Source organism: Trichoderma virens (assembly GCF_000170995.1).
Source record: "Trichoderma virens Gv29-8 chromosome Unknown TRIVIscaffold_82, whole genome shotgun sequence".
Taxonomy (NCBI): domain Eukaryota; kingdom Fungi; phylum Ascomycota; class Sordariomycetes; order Hypocreales; family Hypocreaceae; genus Trichoderma; species Trichoderma virens.
The window spans coordinates 600,855-615,831 of NW_014013667.1; the positions used below are offsets into that span (position 1 = coordinate 600,855).

Consider the following 14,977-nt stretch of genomic DNA (forward strand, 5'->3'; position numbering starts at 1 on the left):
TCACGTAACCCTTCGTATGCTCCAAGCGTAAATAGTGAGCAAATTCAGTCAGTAAGAATGGAAGAGGTACCTAAGCAACTTGGCAACTTCGTTTCTGTACTCCGTACAGTACATACAAGAGCAAAAAAATGACTTTTAATGTACCAAGTGGAGTATCTTGCACAAAGCCCCTTGTCACGTCCAGTACTCGTAATAGCGTGTTTACTCTCAACTATCCACCCATCGTACTCGTACTCGTATGTCCTAATCTAGATGTTGAACAATGTCTTGATTCATAATAAGAGCTGATTAACAATTGTTGCTCGTTTTGAAGCCCCCCTGCAGCAAAATAGGTGGGATTAACTCCTGCACTGATATCTTTATCACAAAGCTACGGAGTACTCCGTACATACCGCAAAATTCTAAATGGGTGTCGCGGGTTTTCTTGGTTAATTTAGTAATAAGCCGGGTGGCTATTTGCTGACTTGTACCTTGGAACGTGCACCTGTACCTCAGATGTACCGATGGAGCTCCACTGTAACGAAGCCAGAACTGGCCTTTATTTGTCGCAACACTGGAGGGTAGTAACGTCCCTCCCCTGTGTCCCCGTCCCTTCTTCCTTCCTTTCCTGCTCTCCTCTATTACTACTTTCGAAAGTAGTTTTCCATAAGACTGACATGGTGCCACCTTTGGAGGCTGCAGATCGCAGTCTGATAGACCTTCTTTTAGAAGAGGGATTTGAAACCCGGGCTATAGCCCACAAAGCTAAGTGGAGCGCTCGTACTCCGTACAGTCCAGCGAATGCGTCACAAGAAAAATCAGCCCAACATGTAATATACAGTTTTAATAATAAAATTACTTAAAAGATACTTAGATATATATATAATTTCTTTAGTAATAGATATAGCTTAAATATATTGCAGTTAAATATTAAACCCGCCTTACTGAATGCAGTTAGTAAAACAGTGGCTCTATCGCAGGCAGCACAGTCGCAGAAAAGGTGGCCCAGGTAAAGAGGCATATACAGCACGGTTTTCCGTCACGGGATAGATAGATGTTACGCCCCACGATGGGGAAGATTTTACAAAGGTAAATCATTCACCTATGCCTGCACAGAGTGCGGATATTGACAAAATACAAACCAGGAACTCCAATTCCCAGCCACCTAATTCTGATCCAAGAGTGGGTCAACTCCAGATTTTCACTTCAGCCAGCACATGGCAAACCTCTCACAGGTCGCAATGTTCATTCACTCGAAATCGACGCTGGAGCTAACCTCATCTTAGATTTCAACCGAGCGTTGGGCGAGTTCTATAGCAAGCACGCCACCAAGATGAGAGTTCGCAAGTGGATTGAATCTAACCCGTGCCAAAAAGACCTCGAAGGCGAAGCTGAGAAGAAGTGGATGAAAAGGTGGATGGAAATAAGAAACATTAGGCAAGGTCGCTGAAGGGGTTCATATGTAAAGTGGCCAGAAGTGCGGTAAAAAATGTTCACGGTAAAAAATGTTCCTTATTCGAGGAGGACCTTGTAGTGTCACATCGTATTCTCTATGAATTGACTGGCATGAGGAAGGGATTATAGTGCTAGTTGTACTCCGTATCTGGCCTAAAAATGGCAGCCTGATCGTTGGGTAGCTTTAAATTATGTATGGCTGCTACCCCATTCTGCCTAATGATACCCCTCATTTACTGTGTGTACAAACAGTGTATATTTTACGCGGGGGTATGCACAGCAACACGCCAGCTTGTTCCACCCGAATGCGTTGCCGCAATGAGAGGTTCTTCCACAGAATCATAGCGACAAGGCAAAATATTGTAAAATATATACAGTTAGGATTTATATTATGCCGGATTATACAACCTATACCTTAGGCAGTAGCCAACCAGCAAATCGTAGCTAGGTACCGAGCCTTGCCCTTAGTCAGCAACTTTTAAGTTGAATTATATTAGTAGGGGCAAATTTAGTCCACATGAGGCCAGTAAGCAGCACTTAACATGTGCCTTAAATAATAAAAAGCTAATAATTCTCACTTAACCCATCTGTAAAGTGCAAAGCGGAATTATTGTCGCCATTTGTTTAAGTTGATCAAATAAATAACGGGCGTACCGCAGCAAAAGTGCATCCTTGCTATCCATTGTACAGCCAGGTACTGGCGCCACGGGGCCAAACAGCGGCCAGTGGCTGTAAGACCCACTGTATCCTTATTCCTACCTCCAGAGGCCGCGCTGCTGACCTTCATTGCTCTCTGTCCCTCTCTTCTCTTCAATCACCTATGTACATGTGTGTGTACTCATTTTGCGGTCCCGTTTTTATCATACCGCTTGGCTGTAATAGTATTAAGCTCCATAGTGAAGATTTCCCCAACCAGGCGAGGCGGTGGCTTGTCGAAATCGTTATCTTCAGCATGAATCCAGTAACTGTTAAATTCATGTACTCGAACAATGTCCTTCATCGGAATTGCTCTTCCATGATTATCAAAGAGATCGCACGGGACGTATGCGCTCCGTGCTGTCCGGCGTTCCGCTAACCGCACCGCATTTGCTAGATACAGCTGCCTTCTAATGTTGATAACTGTGACAGTTGGTGTATCGACCAATCTTTGGTTGTGTAACTGATAGTCAACCAAGACAACAAATCTTGCCGACTCCTGCTTAAGAGCCGTCAATTCTAAAATGAAGGTATAACCTCGTCGATTGACTTTCCCTTTTCGTGATAATCCACCAAGAATGGCAGGGAAATGCCGATTTCCAGACTGTGTTTGGACTGGGTATGTAAATGTCGTAGAATAACTCTTCCACACCCTCGAGCCAAGGCTGAATCCATCGCGCTTGAAATTGATATCCAGTGCTTTAACTTTTCTGATGAAACAAACTAGTTCTGGAACGGCCTTTTCGACAAAATTCGAACTGACCCAAACAGGATCTGAGAACCTAACGCACTCATTCTCTGGAGTAAATCGAGAGGGAGCCGTTCTGGGGAACATTAAAGGGATAATTAAAGATATCCGGTGTCTAAAACGTTGGCCTTTGTGGTCTACCAGAACAGCGTATCCAATGGCGTCATCGATTGGATCTCTCCGGATCCTTAATGTCGTTTGCAGACCTTGCGGCGTCAATGTAGAAGGAAGGTTCACAAATGAATGTATTTGCTTCATTGGGCGTACCAAAATTGGATATTTCTGGAAATTGGCTGGCGAAGTAGCCAGGCCATTAGATGTAAAGTCAGTGTCAGTATCTATACAGCCCCATACTAGTATAGAGGCATCATCATTTACTTTAAGTATTTCCTCTTGGAGACGCTGGAATGCTCGCTCTCCTTGGCCATATAACATTGGCAGGTCAATCTCAGTAAGGCCGAGTAGCGAGTAAGCACGATCCTCAACTCGAGTAGTCTGTCGCTTCGCGGCCCAAGACATAACACGTCCTACTCGGAGTGTCTGTAAATTCGTTTCTCCAATGAAGTTTTGGACACCAATGCCCGTCACTTCGTTGATGCTCTTTTTCAAATCTCGGGCGGTGCCAAACTTCTTCCAATTCGCATCAACAAACACAACATTTTCTGGGGCGATCAGCTCTTGAAGCGTCCAACCGCGAGTGAATCATAGAGAAGCCTTAAATGACTCGAGGAATGTCGCCCCATACGACGATTTGCCTCGCCAATCGACGTTGTGATTAGGGGCAGGCACATCCGAGAGGTAGGCATAACAGCCTCCAGATTTCCTATACCATTGGTACATTGAGTTAATGGCTTCTTGGAGTTCAGCGCTGCTGGATTTATCGATGCAACAGGTGTCAACCCATACATATTTATAGCCATCCCTCAACGCCAGCTGACGGAATTGGCTAATTTTGCGGAAGCCTTGCTTGTTCTCATGCTTTTTTGTATCATGCATGTCTTGGTAAGAGATCTCGTCGGATTCCCATCTATGCGACAGAATTGCATATTGTGGGATATCATTGCCATAGAACTCGAAGAATTGGAGATTTTCCGTGCTCAGTAGACGCATCTTCGCGATGATGGGCGGAGATATATGAAACTAACAGACGTTTGGTCCGAACATTCGGCTGAAATTTAATGGCGCGCCAGAATCCAAATATATAATGGCCCAGAAAAAAAAAAGATGATTTATAGTTTTCGCGCCCGGTCCTACGGTGGCACTATTAGGCGGACACGATGGAAGCGAGGCAAGAGATAGAGAGGCAGGCTAGGGAACAGACGGTTTGCGAAGGAGCACAGCGTACAGGCAATATCGAGAATCAGCGGCCAACCCATGCCGCCATGGGTTTGGGAATCAAGCTGTGCCCCACGCTAGGCTTTGTGTAAGGTACTGCGCAAGGCTCACTGTGTATCTTTCCTTAAAGCAAGAGAGCCTGTGGCATAGCTTCGGCGTGCGAGGATGAACCTGCCTGAAGTGCTTGGCTATTGGCTGAACTGTGTTCGCTTAAGATGCTGAATGGATGGAGCAAGAGACAGTTGGCACGTCACGAGAAGGTATGCAAAATACACATTTGTGCAGACGGGGCAAGTAATTCATGAGATTCTCCGAAACACACATAAGCCACACTATGAGCCCATCGGACCTGAAAACTATCTAAAAGTAGAGGGACACCCATTTCTTCTTGACAGTACGTGAGGTCGGTGCTCACAGCTTATTTAGCCAACAATGAACAGTTGAGTTAGTCGTTACAGGATTGTAACTGATTAAGGAATATTTCAACATCGCGGACAACTCGTCGCGCTGTCCATTATCCCATGGTCTGTAAGGAATTGATACACACCGTCTTGATCATCATTGATCAGTTCAAAATTAAGTCCCTTGCCTAATGCTAGCTCACAGGCTCGGTCATACTCTTCCTTAAGCGTCTGTCTTCTAACCCGTGAACTATGCTATGCAAAGTATTCCTCGGCTATATCGTCTTACATACCTAGGCCTTCTAAAGCATAACGTAAGGATGCCGTTTTAGGCGCAGAACTCACTCTGGAATTGGTTAAGATTGTGTTAGGCTGACTAGGTGTAATATTATGGATATGGATAGCAGGAAGGCTAGTGGAATAAGTGCCTGAATTGGCTCGCTTTCGCTTCCGAGATAATTGCTGTTGCTCCTCAGCATATATCTCGTCGCGAATTTCTCTAGGTATGTCTTCGTGATTGTTGATGTCCTCACCTCTTTGCACTTATTTGACGAGATTCCTCAGTTGATGTCCCATAATAAGCTTGTAGTGCTTTCTGGTGGTAGGGTCTTGCCAACAATAAGGACCTCTGTCACAGGGGGCACCCGGGCAGCTAAAAATAGCAAAGACATGCTCCCAAGCGGCTGTGCGACCTAAAACAGCCCTTTCGGCATCACATCGAGCTTGCCTCTCTGCAAGCTGGCCGCTAGTAGAGCCCTGTCTAATAGCAGGGCCAGCTGTTTTAGTCTCTTTATAGTTGAAAGTGACCTTTATTATTAACTTTCTTCCATTGTGCGTAAGGTGGCTCCATGTCTGCAACTGCCTCTCTACAACTAGCCAGTCGACCTTTATCTCATCGAATCGCTTCGTTACATTCCGCTCAGAACGCTCGGTAACGGACATAACTATCGTAGTTGCATCAGCCGCGCATGGCTTGTTTACTTGGGTTTTCCGAACTAGCTCGAGTGTATGGATAAACTGAGCCCCCCCCCCTTGTCACCCGACCCCGAGCCATGGTCAGGACATCTTTTTTTGGCAACTGAGCTGACCTGACCATGGCTCAGGTCGTGGGTAATTGATTTTCTGGATAATTTACCTATAGCTTTTACAGCTTCATTATAGTATTTTCTTTACCCTATAAAATCTACTTAATTTATCTATAATAAAAATTACTGTAAAAAATACCTAGCGCTGGGTAAAGCTGGCTGTAAAAGGTGCTGTAAAAGGCGCTGGGTAAAGCTGCACGGCTGTAAAAGGCGTTGTAAAAGGCGCTGTAAATAAAAAGTAAAGTAAAAACACTACCTGTAATTAGTGTAAAAGTACTATAATTTAACCCCTCCTTAAAAAAATGGAAATGGAAAATTAATTATCCATGACCCGAAAAAAAGATGTCCTGCCAGCCTCGACATAAGAATCTCATTCCAAAAATCACCTGGCGCCAACACGAGGTCCTGCTCAGTTTGTTTTGCAACTTGTCTATTGTTCACGGTCAACTTCCACTCAAGCTCATAATGTATGTACCGCTGTTTGTCATATTGCAGGCGGTTTGGGTTCCAGTTAGCCAACGGCACGAATAGCATCAATTCCCGGGAAGACCGGTTGCTACATCCTTGGCTCGATAAAGATGGGCTCCGCCGACGAGCGGGAGTCGGGATATTGCAAAGCTGAGAGGGTATCTCATTGTCAGTAAAACATTCATTCATGCAGTCGTCTTCACTCATAGTATGTAATGAAGAAGAGGAGACGCCAGGAAACCGATCAAGCCACGTTTGCGTTTTGGGGGGGTCGTCAGCAGAGGGCTCTTACCCCACTCAGTAGTCCTGTTATTTTAGAACATGTACGGAGTACCTTGGCTGGGTAGATTTCGTAGTTATTTGCTATATCTGCACTGTCTACAGGAGTAAAAGTTGCCGGATCGCAATGTACTTTGAAGCACTTAGCAGTACTTCTTTCGACATCTTAAAAAACAACTACGGCTTGTATATTTAAGTAGCTCTTAGTAGTGATGGTCCGGGCTCAAAAATTTTCAGAGTATGTGAACAGGACACCCATTTCGCTCCTAACTGTACGCTATCGAGTGAGACAAAAGCTACACTTCAGAATGTACACGTGCTTTAGGTTTATAGTTGCCCTTTTTGGAGTATCTCCACCGGGCGTTAATAAATGAATGAATGAATGAATGTACGCTATCCCTTAATTTAATAGTCGCGTTTTCCCAAAAGGTTACAGCGGTTGCGCCCTTTAATAATACCTTTTGCACTTTTGCATACAAGTAGTAGACATATTATGTAGAGCATGCGTTGAGATTGGGGGACTCAGGTTATCAACGTACAAGTAGTCTTGAGATTGCTAAATGCAGGTACTCGTATATGCAAAATCCAGAAGTTAGTGCGCGATTTAATCAACAGCTTGGCATAGCTTGGCATGTGTCATAAAATCCAGAAGTTAATGCAGAAATAAATTAGCATAGCTTAGTATGAGTCATATAATCCAGAAGTAAATGTAGAAATAAATTAAACATAGCTTGGCATATCTTGGCATGAGTCACACAATCCAGAAGTTAATGCAGAATTAAATTAGCATAGCTTAGTATGAGTCATATAATCCAGAAGTTGATGTAGAAATAAATTAAACATAGCTTGGCATATCTTGGCATGAGTCATATAATCCAGAAGTTGATGTAGAAATAAATTAAACATAGCTTGGCATATCTTGGCATGAGTCACACAATCCAGAAGTTGATGCAGAATTAAATTAGCATAGCTTAGTATGAGTCACATAATCCAGAAGTTGATGTAGAAATAAATTAAACATAGCTTGGCATATCTTGGCATGAGTCACACAATCCAGAAGTTGATGTAGAAATAAATTAAGCATAGCTTGGCATAGCTTAGCATGAGTTATATAATCCAGAAGTTGATGTCGAAATAAATTAAACATAGCTTGGCATAGCTTAGCATAGCTTGGCATGAGTTATATAATCCAGAAGTTGATATAGAAATAAATTAAGCATAGCTTAGCACAGCTTGGCATGAGTCATATAATCCAGAAGTTGATGTTAAAATAAATTAAACATAGCTTGGCATAGCTTGGCATAGCTTGGTATAAGTCATATAATCCAGAAGTTGATATAGAAATAAATTAAGCATAGCTTAGCATAGCTTGGTATAGCTTGGCATAAGTTACATTAATCCAGAAGTTAATGTAAAAATAAATTAAGTATAGCTTGGCATAGCTTAGCATAGCTTAGTATAAGTTACATAATCCAGAAGTTGATGTAGAAATAAATTAAATATACCTTGGCATAAGTAGCTTAATATAAGTTATATAATCTAAAAGTTAATAGAGAAATAAATTAAATATAGCCTGTATATTTTAGTACATATTATAAATCCAAAAATTAATATATAAATAAATTAAAACAACTTAGTATATTTTAGTATATGTTATAAAATCTAAAATAAAGCTTAGTATATATTACATACAATTAGTGGCCCAAAGTCTGCAAATGCATTACAGTGCACCACCTAACACTAAAAGTCTAATTATAAAAAATTACACACTATTATTAACATATGTTAAAAATTAATATAAAATATAAATCATAGTAAATAAATTCTTAATAGTTTATATTATATAAGTTTTTTATTTATGTAATATTGGTTTGTATAGTATTTTATACTTGAAGATTAAAGTATTATTATATAAAAATTATTATTACTGAAAAACAATATTATTACTACTGTATTTCCTACTGTAACCTACTGTAACAACACACTATATACTGTAAAAAGCGCTGTAAAAAGTTTTATGTACTATAAAAGCCATTGTAAAAAAAAAAAAAAAAAAAACTACCTGTAATTAGTGTAAAAGTACTGTACTCTAATCCCCCTTAAAAAAACCTAAAGTGGAAAATTAATTATCTATAACCTGAGCTATGCACAGGTAATCTTTTTGCTGTTGCAGAGCCGACCTGTGACGAACCGGTTTCCTATGTGTTAGTATACAGGCCTTCCCAAGGGACAAACCTTGGTTCAGGTTTATGTTGGTGGGCGATCAGGCCGGTTACGGGCGTTTTCTGTAAGTATCACGTAGCCAGTAGAGTGGTATGTGGATTTAATCTGATTGCTATGTTAACAACTGGGTATCTAATCTATCTGAATAAGTGACATGAATGTAAACTTATATATCCAGTTGTGTGTTCTGGATCGTGGTGGAAAGCTGGCTTTCCCAGCTTTCCTTGTCGCGGTGGCCGCTCCATAGTTGATCCGGTTGCGCCTACCCTGTAGGCCCATTGTCGCAACCATAAGAGTCGGGTCGTGACATGACCCGTGCATAAGCTTGACATCTGTTAAAAATGATACAAGTACAGTAATATGTAAATGCAGCGCATATACCCTTTCATTATAGGGAGCATTCCCAATTATATTTCTAATTTATCAACTGAGTTGTGTGCTGTAGGTTTGTAAAGTAATATAAGCTACCATATATAAGGATTGAGAACGCTTAATATAACTTAATTAGTCTGACTGGCTATGCTATTAAATCAAGTCTTCTTTAGAAGTGTTCTCCATAGTCCTCACCATGGCCATACTCTCTTGATTATTGACATCAAGTTCGCTCATAACCTTGCTGATCCGTTTTAGAGCCGCCATAAGTTCTATAGTATCAGGTGTAAGACGGCCAGTCATATCCACGAATATGTATTACGGTTTCAGACTCTTTCCACTTCGGGCACTGGAAATCTTTGGACAACTACATATGTGGCATGGCTGAGAATATTGTGCAGAAAGTGGGAGATGGATAGATACTCTGCATGTGTGTCCCAAATTTATTATGAACACTGCCACTCTAGATTACTTATAAAATGAGGCTGTAGAACTTTTTGGCGTAAGTTTGCATCCAAAAGAGTATAAATGTGAGTGTTTCTAAGCGATTGGTCAAGTTAAATCACTATGGGCTACTTTATGACATCGGCAAAGAACAGCTCTGCTGAAACTTAAAATACTCGTGACTGTCTTATAAATTACAGTGCTCTTTTGTGTAATTTGATACTATATGTACTAGCATTGCTGCTTAGAAAGCTTCTCACACTGCAACCAATAATGTCTAATGATAAACGTGTCACCCAGATGTTTATCAGTCGCCAGGAGCGCCAAGGTAAAGGAGCACCGCAATTTATCAATAAACTACGCCCAATAGATGAAGAAGCCACACACAACTTAAAAAGGCCTAGACAAGACAATGATAGACTTGCTAAGGTCGCAAGGACCGATATAAAACGACCGAAAGAGATTTCTAAGAGTCCCTTTCCTAGTAACCAGGGAGAGTTATATAAAGATCAATACAAGGGAAATATAACACTATTAGATCTTGGTGGAGAAGTTAATGTAGTACAGAAAAGAGGATCCTCGGAGTATTTCACTGCAAGGCGACTTCATAAAGATGATGCAAACGATGTACTAATTCAGCTTAATGAAATGCGGCACGACAGCCTTATTGCCGCTATTGAAGTATTTACCGAAGGGGATAATATTTACATTGTTGCTGAGAAGATGCTATTATCGTTGGAGCATATTGTCAGATCGCCCCCAATCCCAAGTGCCGAGGAAATAGGTACAATTATGGGCCAAGTAGGGTTATTCTTGACGACAAGTGAAGAACACGATGATTAACCATTGATAGATTCTCGATGGACTTGTATATCTTCATGACAAAGGGTTCGTTCATGGGACGCTGAATTGCCTCAGTGTCCTCATTAATGAATGCGGCAATGTAAAGCTGAGTATGCGTGAATGTGAAAATATTCATAACGCTTCAATACTAACCATTGGTGTACAGCAACTCATAAAGTTTTTGCCAAAATATCTCCGAGTGTGATAGCTAGGGATATAGAAGGGGTTACTGAGATATGCATGGCGTTGATGCAGAAATACAAGCTAGACATTGGAAAAGTAGGTGTCGGAGATGTTGCGGATTTCTTGTCGTCCACCACGTCAGGCCACGGAGCCATGGAGCTACGACAGGTTAGTTGCAAATCACACATACAAACTTTGAAATATTTGGCTCTAAAGATATTAGACTAAGCTTATTTCTCGCCAATGGAATCCAACATTTGGGTGGCCGAGGGATATTCTCCGGGGGCTTGTACTGACTGCTAAGCTTACGGTACCACGTAACTTTCGGCATAGCAAGGAAGCAGCATTCAGCTAAATGTAAGCAATACTGCTTTGGCAGCTCCAGCTGACTTGTAGCCAAGTTTCTACAAGACGAGCTATCGTTAGATATTGAAACAGAAAGCCGAGGATAAGGTAAATATAAGGGGAATTGTATTATCTATATCTCTTATTAATAGGAGTAAGTCTGTTGATAGGGGTAAGTCTGTTGATAGGGGTAAATCCAATAGTAGGAGGTCTGTTAATAGGAGTAAACCTATTAGTAGAAGGTCTGTAATACTGAGGCGAGAGACGTCGCATTTTCTCTACTTCCGGGGCAGCGCTAGCACAATATTCCTGCAGAGTGCCTTGCAAGGCGCGCATAGCCTTCCACAACTTGTGTAATCCCCCTCCAGGCCCCCGAGGAGGGGGAAGCCTCAGTTCCCTCAACGGTGGGAGCACTGTTGGCTCTGCTGGTTTATTAGCTAGCTCTGCTAGCTTAATATTGCTCTCGCAAACAGTTCTTTCAGAACACAGATTATTCCCCACCATATCTATGTCGATGTTTAGCTCTGGTAGCAAAGACGGTAAGACATCATTGTCATCAACTTTATCAGAGCCAAAGTCAAAATCTCCAGCAAAATCTCCCCAAGTGTCCCCTAGATTGTCAATGCTCTGCATAATATCACCGAGCTGGGAACTCTGAGTGTCGTCCTGTGCAGTATTGGAAGAGGAGGCAGATACTTGGTCTGCGTTTTCCTTGGGTGTTCCGCTGAGTTCCTCCGGCTGCTCGACCATAGTTCCTGTTCTGTTGGGCTCCTCTAACACAGTTCTGCTGAGTCCCTCCTGTTGTTCGACCACGGTTTCCGTGCTGAGTTCCCCTTCTCCAACCACGGTTGCTGTTTTAATAGTGCACTTCGGGATATGATATCCGCTCTCCATTGTGTCTGATTCAGTCCCACCACCCAGCGATGCATCATCGATGCCGGCATCGCTATCCCGGAGATCAATAACTTGCGTTATTGAGGATTGTGAAGATTCGTGAGACTGTTGTACCAGACTTCTGGGTGCACATCGCCTAACATACCGCCGCGCTCTCGCTGAGTGCCGTAATTGGCGTCGCTGTCGACTTAATTTTTGGGAAGCCTTTTCTGACAGCGCTTCCTCCATCTATAAAATAGTTAGCTACCGTCTATACTCTGTTCGGAGGAATATGCTGACGAGTTCGTTCACATCTGGCAGCTCCACTCCTTCAGGGAGATGGACCTGAGTACGATAGCATAGGTGTGTTGGATCCCAATATACAGCCAATGCAAACACATTGGCTAGAACCCCTAAATCTTTCGTCTTACTGCAAAGACTAGGTCCACTCTTACGAGCCTTAGCCTTTTCTTTCGTATTATGCTCGTGCCGGATCTCCATACTGGATCCCATATTGATATCTGATACCACGTCAAGATTTGCCATCGCTAATAGTTCAGTGCAAGTGGCCGAAATATGTCGATATATGCTGATTTGGCATTCTGCTTGGCCCAACCCTTCTGTCTCGGGTTTATTCCCCCTCGCCTCGGGTTTATTCCCCCTCGCCTCGGGTTTATTCCACCTCGCCTCGGGTTTTTGGAGACCTTTGGATGTCCACCTATTTCATCCAAAGTCTACAAGGTTCCTTATCCACAAATTGCCATCACTGCAAACTCATAGCTCCCTCAACTCCGTTCTTGGCTCCATGGAAGAGACGGAAGAAGCCCCCACCCAACCTTCCCTATTTGGCCAAGCGGAAATGGACAAAGAACCATCCATTATTGGATGGCCCTCTTAGTTAATGATATGTATACCCCAGGGTCTAATGGAGCAAACGAGAAGAAAAATGGCATGACCCCGGACAAAGTACAGACCAAGTAAAACCAGCAATCTATCTTTCATCACCAGTAAAGCTGAAGGTTGTTCATTTCTAAGCCGTTGTTTCTGACGATGAACCGCCAACTCGATCGCTCAGGAATGAGGGGAGGAGCATCTACGAGAGGAGGATTTGGAGGATTCCCAGGATATCGATCGCGACCACCACCATTTGAGAGGAGGCCACCAAGCCATAACAACTTGTTCAACAATCGATATAGTCATTTGGAGAATATCGATCGAAATGGTGGCTTGTTGGCTGAGTTAAATAACGATTTGAGTGGCATAGACAGCAGCAATATGTACGAACACCGGATCGCACTTTGGTTCTATCATATTTATCGCTGACCATAAATAGAGCTTATAGCAGTGTTGCAAACTCCTTGCAGTCTCAGATCGATCAGTAAGTATATCCCAATTTTTTTTTTCGACGATATGCTAAGAAATGCAACTTCAGAGTCAGCTTAAATATTACACATGCAAACGAACAAATAGCCCAAATGTCGATGCAGTAAGTTATTGCCGATATTTGCGCGCTTTTGTGCTGACGACTATCAAAAGAATACAGGACATGCCGGACATAAGAGGCCTGTGAGTGATTTCGCTAATAGTAGTCTATTATGTATGCAGCTGCGCTAACAAACGCGAAGCGTGATGTCCCATGATAGATCGTAAGTTTTGGTCGTCGGCTTTTTAGCGCTTTTACTAATAATTTGCCGATAAGGATTGGGGAGTTATGGGACGCTACGGATAGGTAATTTGCATTAGTTATCTACTGACTATCTAAGTAGAGGCTAACGATTGATCAGATGTCGGGACGGATTAAAAGAGAACAAGGACGGATTTAAAGATATTAAGGGCAAGGTGAAGCAGCTTGTTGACATATTTTCCACAAGCACGGGAGACCATGATGGTGTTGATCCTGCTACACTGTCCTACCCACAATTGTCGGGTTAAATTAAGACGCGAAGCCAAGGCTTGCATTCTATAACAATCACATCATTGATATGCCTACCCCATTGTACGCCACTATTGTGGAGAATTTTCCATGTGATAAATGCTACATGCGAGGAGCCACTTCGTATTAAGTGGAGTTCCCCATATTGCTCTCTCATTATCTCTCATTATCTTTGCTGCTTTTTACTATACACGGGTACTATACCCGTAAAAAAAAGGGTAATTCGAGAATATTAGATGAAAAAGCCACTTTGAAATACCATCAATAGTCATTTTCCTGCTATGAGTGTCAGCTTACTCTCAATACGTACTCCGTACAATCACAGGATTAACACGGGTACTCACAACACTAGAAAGGACTACCCACACTTAGTCTGGGTGGAGAGGACGGAAAAGGTCTGGGCAAAGAATCCCTGGAAGCTTTTCTGGGGCAAGTACAAAAGTTCCAGTTGTTTTTTTTTTAAACCCTGCTAGTATTATGGAGCAGTGAAGCCGTGCCTGTACAAGTATGAAGCTTAAATGCATCTGAGTACGGAGTACCCATGGAGCTATTGCCAAAAAAAGAATACAGAGCAACGTTAATTGGCCTACTAACACGCTGCCTAGAATTAGCAGAAAAGTCAACCGTTCAATTCCTTTTAGAACGCTCATCATTTACATTTTCTACAGGAATAGTGTAGAGAGTACATTCTTTTGCCTCGTATTTTGCAAGTAAAATTGCGCTCAGACTCCACATGACACAACAGCCAACAGCCAACAGCCAACAGCCAACAAGATGAGTGAATAAATCTCATCTGGCCCGTTCGCCGACAAAAAGACCTACGGACTTGAGGCGTTACCAGTAGATTGGTAACGCACATGATTGGCTAAGTGTAGGGTCAAGAGTCTAACTAGTACTTACGGCTCGCACTTCGGCTCAATAGCGGATTCCGTTACTCCGTAGAAGTGGCGTGATTGCGTACTAGTGCTTTCCTTTACGGCCATACCCCTCGCGAGCTCTGGGGAGAATTGGCATTGTATGAGATCTCCAGCTAGAAAGACCTTAAAAGGCACACGATCCTGCCAAAGAGTTTTACTTATAATTACTGGTTACTTGCAAAAACAGCATCTATAAATCGCTCTGTACTACGGAGTATTACGCAGTTATTTCCCATCATCCTAAAGTTTCAGGGATAACAAATGGGACCCACAGATGCAGCAAGGGTCTTTACATTAAGCTACTGCATACAGGTATGGAAGAGGCTTAACTTCTGTTACTATCCCCCTGTAGAGAGTTGCATCGATATGTCTTTTCTCATCACACATAATTACTGGGC

At 42.5% G+C, this 14,977-nt stretch overlaps 4 protein-coding genes across 4 annotated transcripts; 2 read left to right on the forward strand and 2 right to left on the reverse strand.

The window, feature by feature from the left end:
* Nucleotides 1-1,123: 1,123 nt before the first annotated feature.
* TRIVIDRAFT_121848 (uncharacterized protein) lies at nt 1,124-1,387 on the forward strand (the record flags this gene model as incomplete). The annotated part of the gene is made up of 2 exons (XM_014098600.1): nt 1,124-1,214; nt 1,266-1,387. Coding segments are annotated over 2 exons (213 nt in total), but the record flags the coding sequence as incomplete, so codon positions are not given.
* Nucleotides 1,388-2,272: 885 nt separating this feature from the next.
* TRIVIDRAFT_224540 (uncharacterized protein) lies at nt 2,273-3,988 on the reverse strand (the record flags this gene model as incomplete). Its single annotated transcript, XM_014098601.1, has 2 exons — nt 2,273-3,540; nt 3,817-3,988. 2 exons carry the CDS (start codon nt 3,986-3,988, stop codon nt 2,273-2,275), a joined length of 1,440 nt encoding a protein of 479 aa, XP_013954076.1.
* A 7,013-nt stretch (nt 3,989-11,001) lies between these two features.
* TRIVIDRAFT_203441 (uncharacterized protein) lies at nt 11,002-12,275 on the reverse strand (the record flags this gene model as incomplete). Its single annotated transcript, XM_014098602.1, has 4 exons — nt 11,002-11,067; nt 11,139-11,855; nt 11,896-11,978; nt 12,161-12,275. 4 exons carry the CDS (start codon nt 12,273-12,275, stop codon nt 11,002-11,004), a joined length of 981 nt encoding a protein of 326 aa, XP_013954077.1.
* Nucleotides 12,276-12,779: 504 nt separating this feature from the next.
* On the forward strand, nt 12,780-13,661 carry TRIVIDRAFT_224542 (uncharacterized protein; the record flags this gene model as incomplete). The annotated part of the gene is made up of 7 exons (XM_014098603.1): nt 12,780-13,006; nt 13,063-13,107; nt 13,162-13,215; nt 13,266-13,295; nt 13,355-13,375; nt 13,429-13,458; nt 13,514-13,661. 7 exons carry the CDS (start codon nt 12,780-12,782, stop codon nt 13,659-13,661), a joined length of 555 nt encoding a protein of 184 aa, XP_013954078.1.
* Between the last annotated feature and the right edge of the window lie 1,316 nt (nt 13,662-14,977).